Genomic DNA, 13,515 nt, shown 5'->3' on the forward strand with positions numbered 1-13,515 from the left:
GTAAAATGTTATTACTGAGGTGTGTTTTTTTTTTTCTTTCTTGTTTCTTTACTGTGACTTCCATAGTGCACATTATACTATGTGAAATGCATGACAGAGGTGCGGCATGTGTGAAAAGAAAGGTAAGATCTGGGCATCTTGCAGCAAGAAAGTGTGGTTCTGTAAGACAAGAGGTTTTTAAAAATCTTAGCTATTGGTTATATGTGATACAGATAGTTGTGATATGTTGCAGACTCATTCAGCCATTTAGAATAACCAAGTCTGGCTGGCTAACTAGGGAATGTATGTGTTAAAGTAATTAAAATACCACAAGCTTGAGTTGTGGATGCCACTGTTTAATCACTAGCCAAAAGTCTTTCTATTTGGAAATTCTCTGTTGATGTTTCATTCAAGCATGCATCATGTATGACTAAGAATTCTGGGAGGACTCCCAATTTTAATACAAAGGTGCTTTTCTTTGTTATATGTATGTGTGTGTCCTGTTGATACAAACTAGGGCTTGGTGTTTATAAAAGTAAAACACTACCTGGGACGCATGCTCTGTGAATGTGTTTGGTTTATTCTTACAAACCTGGCTAGCAGACTCTTTAAAATGCTTTACAGTTCTGCAAGTGAAACATACAGCACGGCAAGGAACTTCGGATTTTACTGGAATATGTAGGATTAAGTGCTGAGTCCTTTTTCTTTCTAAAGCATCTTTAAAATATGGATATAATTTTTCCTAACTTTTTTCAAGAAGCGTTACATTTCTAACAAGGACTAGATGGCCTTTGGCATTCTTAAAGACAATTAATAATGAATAAGCCTAGAGTGCTAAGTAACACATCTGGATGAGCTGTACTATCCAGCTTAAACAACTGGAAAGGAGAGTCTCAACTCTAAATAAAATGTTAATAACTAAGGGAGAAACAATTACTGACACATGTGGGAGAAAATACCTAAGGGAGAAATAGAATAATAAAGGAATCCTGGCTTCTAAAATAAATGTGTGAGGTACAGCCTCATGTTGAGTATCAGAAAGAATTCTGATAAGAAATGGAAGGAAAAAAAAAAAAAAAGAAATTGGAGCAAGAGTTAAGACAAACTCTTACCTGCTCCAGGATACTTTTCAAGGCAGCAAAACTGGTTGAGCAACTGAAACTATATAGTTGTTAGTAAATAATCTTTACAGGTATTTAAAAAGAAAAACAAAACCTTGAAAGTAAAATGAATTACGGAAATGAAAGCAGTAAGGTAAACCAGGTGTTTGTGGAGGACTTGTGTGCCCATTAGTCACTGCTGCTGCTACTAAGTCACTTCAGTCGTGTCCGACTCTGTGCGATCCCATAGATGGAAGCCAACCAAGATCCCCCATCCCTGGGATTCTCCAGGCAAGAGACTGGAGTGGGTTGCCATTTCCTTCTCCAATGCATGAAAGTGAAAAGTGAAAGTGAAGTCGCTCAGCCGTGTCCGACTCTTAGCGACCCCATGGACTGCAGCCCACCAGGCTCCTCCATCCATGGGATTTGCCAGGCAAGAGTACTGGAGTGGGGTGCCATTGCCTTCTCCGCCATTAGTCATTACAAGAAGTTAAATCAGTTTTGTATAAGTGAGAAAAATCCATGACTCCACCAAAATCATTTACTTTGTGCATCCATGGCAAAACTCATGGGCAATCATGATTCTCTTGCTTACCCCCTGCAATTCTTGGCTTCATACTTCAACTGGGGGTGGGGGGGCAGGGAAGGCCAAAACAGCCCAAAAGTTGAGAGATATGTTTATTTGGGGAATTAAACTGAGGACTATAGCCTAGGGAAACAGCCTTTCAGATAACCCTGAGGGACTGTTTCAGAGAGGTAAGGGAGGAGCCAGGATACATAGGAGTTTTTGCTGAAAAAGACGAAAAGAAAAATGTAGTCAGATATCAAAAGATCATTGCTAATCACACAGAAAAAGATATTTCAAGTTAAAAGATTTTAGTGGTTTTCTCATCTTGGGACAGTATCCTGTTTTTTTTTCCATCCTAAATTCCTCTCAGGGTGCAGTGACTGCAATGGCTGCTGGCTTGAGGGCAGGCAACATTCTTTGTTTACTGAAATGGTAGGTAACATTTTTATTTTTGTCCACACTCATACTCTGAATAATGATGTAATTGAGCCTGGTATATAGACAAATGTGTACAGAGTTACCAAGGAAGACTTTCTTTGACCAACAGATCTGGGTCTTTCTGTCCCTTTTTATGCTTTAAGTTTGTAAATTTAAAGTTGCTAAGGAAGTCCTGAAAAGGTAACATGTATATATGGAAAGATGTGAGGGTAGACCTTACAGAGGTGACCGTCTCCGCCATAAAAATGAAGTGCCATCTGTTAGGTGATGTTCCCACATTTTGATATAACCACAGCTTGGGTCTTGCCATCTTCCTGAAAAACTCAAGCCACTACAACATGTAAATACATGAAATGTTTTGTTAGTACCAATTATAACTGAATCTTTAAAGTAGATGCATTTATTACTCAGTTGTGAAACTAAGCAGGACCTGTGGGGTACGGAAACTTTTCATGTCCTGTTTCTTGTTTGTAGGAAAAGCTTCAGCTTCCTAGACCTTTCCAGATTTTCAGAGGGCAGATTCAAAGTTACTCATTAGGGAAACAAGGGGATGCCAAAAGAAAGGAAAAGCAGTGAATAACAGTGCAGAGAAAGGGCAGGACTGTGGTTTCTCTTGAAGAGATACATTAATAACCATCTGATACATCTTTGAGTTCTTTTGCAGGAACTAAGGCTCCCACTTCAATAACCTCAGATATGCAAATGACACCACCCTTATGGCAGAAAGTGAAGAGGAACTAAAAAGCCTCTTGTGAAAGTGAAAGAAGACTGTGAAAAAGTTGGCTTAAAGCTCAACATTCAGAAAATGAAGATCATGGCATCTGGTCCCATCACTTCATGGGAAGTAGATGGGGAAACAGTGGAAACTGTCAGACTTTATATTTTGGGGCTCCAAAATCACTGCAGATGGTGACTGAAGCCATGGAATTAAAAGACACTTGGTCCTTGGAAGGAAAGTTATGACCAACCTAGATAGCATATTCAAAAGCAGAGACATTACTTTGCCAACAAAGGTCCATCTAGTCAAGGCTATGGATTTTCCAGTGGTCATGTACGGATGTGAAAGTTGTACTGTGAAGAAAGCTGAGTGCCGAAGAATTGATGCTTTTCAACTGTGGTGTTGGAGAAGACTCTTGAGAGTCCCTTGGACTGCAAGGAGATCCAACCAGTCCATTCTAAAGATCAGCCCTGGGTGTTCTTTGGAAGGACTGATGCTAAAGCTGAAACTCCAATACTTTGGCCACCTGATGCGAAGAGTTGACTCATTGGAAAAGACTGATGCTGGGAAGGACTGGGGGCAGGAGGAGAAGGGGACGACAGAGGATGAGATGGCTGGATGGCATCACTGACTAGACGGACAGGAGTTTGAGTGAACTCCAGGAGTTGGTGATAGACAGGGAGGCCTGGCATACTGCGATTCATGGGGTCACAGACGCGACTGAGCGACTGAACTGACTGACTGACTGATCTACCTATGTATTTCTTTTTCTATTTACCTTCATACCTATCTATGCATATGTTTATATATACATATAAAAATATATTTCCTAACAATTAGCTTTGTATACCTTTTTATTATAAAGCTCAAATACAGAAAACTATATAAATATTTATCTTAGCGAATTATTATAAGGCAAAGACCACCTTGATCACTAAATAGTGCTTTTCCAGCATCCCAGATGTCCCTCCACGTTCAATCACAATTGTAGCCTTCTTCCTCCCTCCTGACTGTGACGATAGACATTTGCATTTCTTTATGTTTTTATAACCCATGTATGCATCTCTGGACAGGGAGGCCTGGCGTGCTGCAATTCATGGGGTCGCAAAGAGTCGGACACGACTGAGTGACTGAACTGAACTGAACTGAAGGCTCCCACCTGGGGGGAGGATGGTAACTTCAGGCTGAACCCAAGATTCCTGTTACCTCACCACCAGCAAATCAGTGGAAAGTCACACACCCTGTGTCCTCACCCCAAATTTTGCCCTTAGAGACTCTTCCCTGAACCCCACCAGGGAGTCTGGAGTTCTTTGAACATGAGGTGCCCATTCTCCTTGCTTGGCCTGCAGTAAACCTTAAACCTTTCTCTGCTCCCAACCCCTTTGGTCTCACTGTGCGTCAGGCACTTGCCTTTGGAAAAAACGAAAGATGGTTTTATTCCCCAGGCACGAGGGGGTTAGGGTGGTTAGTTGCTAAGTCTTGTGTGACTCTTATGACCCCATAGACAGTAGCCCGCCAGGCTCCTCTGTCCGTGTGATTTCTCAAGAAAACTCAAGTGAGTTGCCATTTCCTTCTCCGGATCATCTTCCTGACCCACAACTGAACTCAGGTCTCCAGCATTGCAGGTGGACTCTACCTACTGAGCCACCAGGGAAGCTCAATGAGCTGGAAATGGACTCTGAAATAACAAAAGCTGCCTTCATTTTTGACTGTAACCACCTAGAAATGGAACCCTCAATGCTTTATATATTTCACATGATAAAAGCTTACCAAGTAGAACCTCTAAATGAGTTCATGAGCAGTAAATATACCCAGGCACAACCTTGGATAAAGTTGCTTCCAACTCCTGATTTTCCATCTCTGCCCCAAAACCTACCATGACCACAGTCCTGCTGAGGAACAAGAGAGTGAGTCCCGGATCCCTGGAACTGCATTGCCGTGTTTAGGTGGAAGGCTGACATTTAATACAAGTGAATCGCTCTTTACAAAATGACTGTATTCTTGAAATGTATGCAAATGACATTTTTAAAAGCCAAATATCATAATTAGGAGAGGTGCTCACTATCAAGACATCTTTGGCAAGTCTTTTCTTAATTGCTTTTCAAAGCTGAACCGAAATATCCTCCACTTTTTTCTTACTATGTTGCACATTATGATATGCTATGTAATTTGAAGGAGCTGGAGTGTAATAATTAGACAAATATTGTTTGCCTTTGGGAATCAAAATGAATTACAAGATAGTTCTTATGAGAGTAAGATGAGATCTGTTTTCAAAAAAATGGTGATGAGTAGACACAGCAAGTGACACAAAGCATACAGAAACTATATTTAATGGGGTCAGTGTTCAAAGCAACTTATGACATACAAAATAACATATACTATAAATAAGAAAATGCATCTTATTTCCTTTTAGTCATCTGTTCAGCAGGTATCTATAATATTTATTGACTGCCTGGGCAAAACGATGCATATGATATGGACCAAACAAAAAGATGCATAAGAAATGTGGAAGGAATAAATAATGTGAATTTTGGGGGAGGTAACTGTAAGCAAAAATGGTTAAGTGTAGCACATTTAAGTGACTTGCTAGGTGGCAGTGTAGTGGTAAAGAATCCGTCCGTCAATGCAGGAGACGAGAGACATGGGTTCAATCCCTGGGTCACGAAGATCCCTTGGAGAAGGAAGTGGCACCAACTCCACTATTCTTGCCTGGGAAGTCCTACGGACAGAGGAGCCTGGTGGGCTACAGTCCATGGGGCCGCAAAGAATCAGACTGAGTGAGCACACGCCACACAGTTAGGTATATATTACTCCTGGGATCTTAATGGCTTTGTACCTAAAATTCGCTACCTTGGACTGGTAACTAAAAGAAACTACACAGAGAAAGGCCTAGCATACCAGAGAGACATGAGAGAAAAGGTGTAGGAATCTGTGCTCCATTTCCTAATTTGAATACTTGACTTCATTTGCTTGCTTACCTTTTAACATTTTGAACAGCGATATTTTAAATATTTAAGCAATGCCGGGTACCTTAACTTCTAAGTTTCTTAGCCCAGTAGTCATTGTTATGCCAACTGTGTTGGAATACAGTAATTTCACCCCTAAATAACCTTTATCTAGTTTTTAAAAAACAAATTAGAATTTGATGTTTCTTTATGAATACAGAAGTATTTTACAAATTGCTGAAGACATTTTGATTTTGGATGACAACTCTTAACATATTTGGGCATAGTTTATGTGGAATATGTATGTGTGTATATGATATTTGCACTGACCAGAAGTAGATGCTATGTAAAGAAAATTTTATTTTTGAACTTTCTTTTGGTTACAGCTTGTAGGATTTTCATTCCCTGACCAGGCATTGAACCCACACCCTTGGCAGTGAGAGCCTGGAGTCCTAACCAGTGGACTGCCAGGGAATTCCCAAAATTGATTTTAATGTCAGTTTTATCATGGAAGTATGTTATGAACAAATGTTCTTTAGTATATATAAAAATCCCTTACAGGTTCAGTCGTGTCAGACTCTGCAAACTTATGAACTGTAGCCCATCAGGCTCTTCTGACCATGAGATTTCCCAGGCAAGAATACTGGAGTAGGTTGTCATTTCCTTCTCCAGGGGATCTTCCTGACCCAGGGATGGAACCTATGCCTCCTGCGTCCCCTGCATTGGCAGGCAGATCCTTCACCAAGGAGCTAAAATATTTTATATTATATAAAATATAAATGTCATTTTATATTTTATCATATATAAATAATAAGTAATTGGTACAAAAATTCTTTATATATATTTTAGTGAAGTACTAGAATTTATATAAGTCAAGAATTCTAAGGAAATCTTACTGGTTTTGTACTTTGATCTTAGTTCTGGCTGAGTTGTCTGGTTTTCTTAGTCATCCAAAAATGAATAATGAGGTTCCTGTTAAATATATATAGGTGCACAAGGTAAGCATTTAGCTTCCCAGGAGAGGCCAAAGATGGACTAATTGTCCACTTAAAGGTACAGAGATTCTAACACTGACATTTAATCAGTTATGACTGAACTAACTCAAGAGAATTTTACTCTTCCATTTAATGACCTGGACAAAAATGAGAGTATGTGAAAATATTTTGTATCTTTGTATCCATATGAATTAGCACAGTGGTCAATCAATAGTAGGAGCTAAATAGGTATTTCTGAATGAATGGATAGGAAAACCTTATAGTGCTAATTAAAGGATAATCATTTCTAATAATGTACAATAGCTTGATCTGAAGGTGCTATTCTTCCTACCGCTGTGTTCACAAATAAAAAAATATCTCCACTAAGGCTTTTACTAAACGCTTTGAAACAGAAAACCTTTTAAAATAAGTTTAAGGTTCAGCCAAAAGCAGATCTCATGGTTCATGCAGTGTGTGTGTGTGGGGGGGGGGGGGACCGGGGGGGATGGTGTGGTACCAGCTCTTGAGAGTTCAGTTTTTGGATGGTGGGAAAGGTTTTTAGTTTCCTGGAGGGAGCTAGTCATTAATAGCTGAGATTTTAGTTTTCCAATGATCAAGTGAATTCCACGGATTTTTCTTTTTGTCAGGAAATTAAACATTGGAATTCATATTTTCAATTTTTCAATTCTGAGGCACAATGAACCTCCACTGTAAAAAAAAAAAAAGTGAAGAAAGAAAATAAAAATACACAAAAGAGGAGGGCCACAGTTGAGTCTTGGGGTCACTCCATTAATCTCTGAACGAAGATAAATACAAATATTGTCCTTTTTATTCAGGGAAAATTTTAGGCATTTTACTGGCCCTCTGAATTATTTTTAAGAAACAAAATAATTTGATTAGTATTTGTGAATACAAAATCTTGGATCTGTATTTGATCTGAATACCATCTTTGATCACATGGTAGGGAGGACTATTCTATAATTCCCTTTAAGGATTTAAACAGGGAATCCCTAAAAGAATTTGAAAACTTGTTTCAGTATAGGAAAGTTACTTTGGATTTCCATATTTGTTCCGTGGCTTTCAGATTTAAAAATTCCAGAAAAGTAGGGGTTTTAAAGGAATCACCAGCAAGGATTTAAGGCTCCTTTCCAAAAGTTTGACTTTATAGTATGTTTTCCTAGTATGTTTTCCTCCTCTTAAACATAATACAGTGATCTAAAGATATAAAACCTAAAGCATAGCTTAAATGACTAAACACTAAAAGTTCAAAGGGAAAAAAGCTTAATAATGCCTTTGTAATGGGAATGGTAAAAACATCAATTATAGGCTAGGAACTGGACAGCCTTGTTTAAAATGAAGGTAACTATAATGCAGAGAAGCCATCCTCCTCTCTTTGAGTCAGAGAATTCGTAACTGGAGGAGGAACTCCTAGTGGAAACAAAGTAGGAAGACATTCTTTCACCAATGGGAAGACCTCTGGAGAGGAAAAATGGTTAAACTGAAACTCACCAGAGAAACCCTGATAACGATTCACAAATTACATCAGTTTAAGTCACACATTATACCCCTCCGTATTACCTTAAACAACGAGTAAGCTGGTCAAATATAGAAAACATCAATTTGCCTTTCCTCAATTCTTAAGTCAACAGTAATGACCCCACCTCCCGCTTCACAGTTTTGTAAATTGTCCAGACCTCCGAGCTTCTCTCTCATTGTTCATCCCCAAGCCTCTTGGTGCCTGGCACGCAGCCGGCATTCAAAAAATCTCGGGTGAACTGAACAGAGTCCGCAGAGAAACCTCAAGCTGCTGTCCAGGGAGGGGCGAAGCCAGGCTCAGGATAAACGAATGTTAAGTCTTCCCACTGGACCCCAGCACCACCTTTATATTATCCCCATCATGCCTGGGGCCGTGATTTCTGGGTGACTGGGTCCCCTTCGAGGCAGCACTGCTTCCGCTTGTGCAGTCATCTCCTTCCCCTCGCACTAAAACAATACCTTGGCCTCTTGCCAAATTCTGAGCTGCAAGCGACTCTGGCGGTTTATGGCCCGGAATGGGTGCTGCGAGAGGCTTGAGGCTGCTCTGAGTGCTAGCACAGGCCCAGAGGAAGAGAAGAGGCCAAAGCTTTAAAACACTCCCTTCCTCCGCCCCCTCCTTTTTGTCCCAGACACCAAAACAAACGAGCTGATACACGTGTCCCTATGACTCTTGTTTACTATCAAGACTGCACCGTGCACGCACTTCTGGGAAATGTAGTCCAACCTGTTCCTCTGACGTGCAGTCTCGGAGAGAAACACAGCCAGACCCAGACTACGAACCCACAACCCATTTCGGCGGCAACGTTTGGCTGGAGTCCCGGGAGTCTCGGCAGCAATCCAATCCGAAGCCCTCACCCTGGTGATTGACACTCCGTCTTCCCCAATAAATACAACGCAAAAGTCAACACAAGCCCGCCCACCGAGACGGACCACGGTACCAACCAATAGGAAGGAGAAACGATCGAATGGCAGTGCCACGGGCCAATAAGAAGGCGAAGGAGCTGGGCGGAGGCTCAACCCCCCGGGGGTTTGAGGGGAGGGGGAAGACGAAGCTTGAAAGACTTGGTAATGGCGACGGGTTTGGTAAGTAGGAAAGTTTCGGCGGAGGACTAAGAGCGGCGGCGGGAGCAGTAACGCGCCCCGGGGAGGCCGGCGTCAGTTGTAGAGAGGATATGCGAGTTGCTGGTGGTGTTGTCGCGGCCGGGGCGGCCAGCGCCGGGGCTGCTTATACTCCGCGGCGGTTTGTTGTCTTTCTGTTCGGGAAGGGGTGGGGGTGGGGAAGGGAGGGGCAGGATCCCGAGGGTATCTGGCGGCCGGGTGAACTCAGGTCGGCTGTCCTCTTCCTGACGGCGGGGGCAGTTAACCGTCCGATACCGGCCTGCGGCGAACCCACCGGACTGGTGCTTCCCGCGAGCTCACCTGGGCTTCGCGTCGGCACGGTCCGTGGGGGTCTTGGGGCGGGGGCTGGGAGGCGTCTGCGAGGATGGCGCTCTGGGCCGGGTGGCGCGGTGGGTGGCCGGGCCGGGTGAGGAGATGGGGCGGGCCTGGGCGGGGGAAAGGGGGCCGACGCGACTCTGGGGCTGCCCAGGAAAGTTTGACTTCAACTCCCGCGAGTGGGCGGAGGGTCGGAGGTTGGCCCGGGGTGGGCGGCCGGCCGCGGCTGGAGGACTCCTGTGAAGCGCCGCCTCTTCAGGGGCCGAGAGGGGCTCGGGCCGAATTGGGAAGCTCGCGGAGCCCTTGGGCCCCGGGGCTCATTGTTACGCAGTTCGAATGAATGGACTCCTTGGCGCCTGCGCGGTGGAGTTGAGCCGAGGGGAAAAACAAGCCTGGAGTCCAGGCTGCGGTCACATGATGGGGGGAGGGGAGGGGAACACGATGAATGGCGAAAGAGGGTGGGGGATGGACTTGGCGTGAACCGGGAGGCACTGCCTCTGTGTGACCGAGATCGAGGCTTGGCAGGCGATTTCAGTCTCCGCCTTCCAACCTATGCTGCTGCCCCAGGCGGATTAAAACAAAAAAGAAGACTAGCGAAATCAACTGTCGGGGCCGGGTTTTTGTAGCTCCTTCAAACGCTGCCTGCTGTCTAGGGGAGTTCGCTCGCCGCTGTGCATTCTTTTGAACACATCACTAGTGTTAATTCTTTAGGAGTTTTCAGCAAGAATCTTTTGTAAAGGAAGCTCTGACTGCAGGGAAACACTCAAGAGTCTTTAATTCTGGGAGCCAGTGATGCTAAGGGAGGAGGTTAAAAGTCAGTTGTGTGTATACCAGGAAGTGTTGGAAGTCCTACCAACAATTCCGACTGAGTGCTATAGATTTATTTCCTTCTAACTAGCAGTAACAGGTGATTCCTAACAATGATTTAGTGAAATGAAAGTTACGTTGGAGAATTAGAATAGTTGTAACATTTGTAAATATTTTTCTACTAACTACTGATAATAAATTTGTAATGTACTGCTAGTTCTTTCAGTCTCTGCTTTTGGTTGTTACTGTTTCTGCTGTTTTCCGATTTAACTTGCTGAGTACTAGGGTCAACTGTTGAGTTTCCACGATTGAACTCCTCAGTTCTTGCTGAGTAGGTAATAGTTGACAAAGTTTTAAGGAAATTTTAATTATATTCAAAAGAATTCATACACCCAATACATTTTGGAGCTGTTTTATACTTTTGAGGAAGCCAAAACAAAATATTTAAATTCTAAATTGACAGTACATTATAGAGTGAAATTTTGATTTCAGTTCCTGGTTTCCATTTTACTTAGTTTTATAAGCCCAGTTACTTATAAAAAATTCAAAGATTTTATTTATTTGGCTCCCCGGCCACGCCAACCAAGGATCAGACCCTTGCCCCCTTCAGAGGAAGTACGGAGCCCGAACCACTGGTCCCCCCAGTTACCTTTTTCAGCTTAGAAAAGTCTTCCCCTTAGTTCAAAGTAACCTTCTCCCGGGATTTCCCACATTTTTCCATGTTTCACAATGCCTGCTTCTCAGACTTCAAAAATGATACTATCACTTTAAGAGTTGTTTCCGCCACTGTATTTTAATTTTTTCGGACCGTTGCCTCACTACCTAAATGCTCAGTGCAAATAACCTGGGCTTTATGAGGGAGAAGCTAGCTCGTCTCCTGTATTTCTGTTTGAAATGAAAATATTAGTACTTCTTTTTTCTGCCATTCATTAAGTTAGTACCATGTTAATGAAACGATGCCAGGTATTTTACATGTATTATCTTTTAATTATGAAAGTGAATATTTACCTGGAATGAGAAATCACACCAGATATTTTTAAGTTGACAAATACTTTTCATATTAAAAAATTCAGGAAAAACGATATTCTCTTAATGATATTTTAGATTCTTGTTTGTGCCTAACTCATCAACAGTAATCATATACCTTCATATTTTGACCTGCATTTACTTTGTTATTTCATATCATATTTTAAACTGTCATTTTCTGTAAATTAGAAAAAATAATTTTCTTCTCTAAAGTTATTGGTAGTTTAGAAAAACTTTTCTCACAGGTTGTTACACATGATGTAAAGATTGAAGTTTTTTTGTGCAGTGACTTATCTTGTGTACTGTTCATATTGATAGTACTTTTAAACAGGTTTACAGATGGCTTGTAGTGGTGTGTTTGGTGTTCTCTTCTTCAAGTTTCAGTATTTTGTGTCAGATCAGCACAAAATGAATAAGAACTTGTATAGATGTATTTAGCACTGGGCAGCAGTAAGGAGAAGGCAGTAGCAACCCACTCCAAGTGTTCTTGCCTGGAGAATCCCAGGGACGGGGGAGCCTGGTGGGCTGCTGTCTGTGGGGTCACACAGAGTCGGAAACGCCTGAAACGACTTAGCAGCAGCGACTGATGAGTTAAGGGAATGCTTTGGAACCATTACGAGGGTGTGTCATGTAGTGTCTTTAATACTTCCGGTAATTATGATACAGGTAGATGCAGGTAGACAGGTAGACTGGTCCCATTTTAGGAAAAAGAAAACTGAGGCATAGAAGTTAAATTGTTCATAGTCATATAGCTTTTCTAAACTACTACCAGTAGCTGTAAAAAATTTGATCAACTAAATTAGAGAAGAAAATTATTTTTTCTACTTTATATATAAAAATGACACTGTAAGTGATACTCTACAGTAACATTTTATGGAAAGAATACCACCTACTATTGGGATGTGGATTTTTTTCCTTGTTAACATTATGGCAAACTAGGGTTGTAGAAAACTCTCTGAACTCTGTGGTTTGAAGTTTCTGAAAGAACCGCATAGAGGCCCTCAACTGCTTTTGGTATAGTTTGTGTTTAATCTAGTTTGTTATGGAGGTTGATTTTAGCTTGCAGTTGTGTAATACATTTTAAATACCACCTCAATTTCTCATGTTAGAGATATAAAATAATTGCAAATTACCATTTCTTCACCTCCTTCCCCCAAAGAGTTGGAGCTTCATACAGAAGTCCTTCGGGATTATGGGAGGCACAGAGAAGATCCTTTTCCTTTATCCATCATGATGAAAAGATAAAAGATTCAGGGAAGGACAGGCACTTGAATGTAATTGAAATTAGATGTCTCTGTGTTGGTCTATATCTTTTGTCCTTTTTCTCATTTTGGGGGCAGGGGGAGGGAAAATGGTCTGATTCAATCATCAGAGCCCTGTTTTCATCATCCAGAATAGTATTTATTTTGGGGGGTCACACCGCACACCATGTGAGATCTTAGTTCCCCGACCAGGGACCAGGGATTGAACCGTTGCCCTCTCCAGTGGGAGCACAGAAGTCTTTTAACAACTGGATTGCCAGGGAATTCCCTCCTGATCCAGAACAGTACTTTGTTCTGAGCTTTATATGATTTGAAGTTTATACAAAATTAGATGAAGTATGTGGAAATGCTTGGCAAATAGCAGGTAGGCATTTAGTAAAACCTAATTTCCTTTTTCATTCACTGAAACCTGGTTATTTCTAGTCATCTCTTCCTTTCCTTTCATCGAGACTTTGTGGATATTTACTTCTGAAAGTTTGCAAAACAGATGCAATAGGGCTGTCTCATCTCCACCCAGTAAAAGTTTGTAATATTGATCATGACATTTCAGAGTACAACTGCTGGAGAATTTTAATCTTTGAAAATCACCAGTCTAGTTGAGAGTTGACATGTGCAGAGATAACTAAAACACAGTATGAGCTGTGTCAAATCCTATAATGCCAAAGCAGCATACAACAGCATGAATGAGCAACAGTGTTAGCTCTACCAGGAAAAGTTTGAAAGAGAAG

At 41.7% G+C, this 13,515-nt stretch overlaps 1 protein-coding gene across 1 annotated transcript in view; it reads left to right on the forward strand.

Moving 5' to 3' along the window:
• The first annotated feature begins 8,257 nt into the window (after window positions 1-8,257).
• The window catches only part of HBP1 (HMG-box transcription factor 1), a 31,795-nt gene continuing 26,537 nt past the window's right edge, over window positions 8,258-13,515 (forward strand). Inside the window, exon 1 of the mRNA XM_040260821.1 lies at window positions 8,258-9,341. Within this exon, the coding sequence (XP_040116755.1) occupies window positions 9,327-9,341 (15 nt within the window). The 5' untranslated portion in view covers window positions 8,258-9,326. The remainder of the gene's footprint in view (window positions 9,342-13,515) is intronic.

The sequence above is a fragment of the Oryx dammah genome, unplaced genomic scaffold (assembly GCF_014754425.2).
Source record: "Oryx dammah isolate SB20612 unplaced genomic scaffold, SCBI_Odam_1.1 HiC_scaffold_18, whole genome shotgun sequence".
NCBI lineage: Eukaryota > Metazoa > Chordata > Mammalia > Artiodactyla > Bovidae > Oryx > Oryx dammah.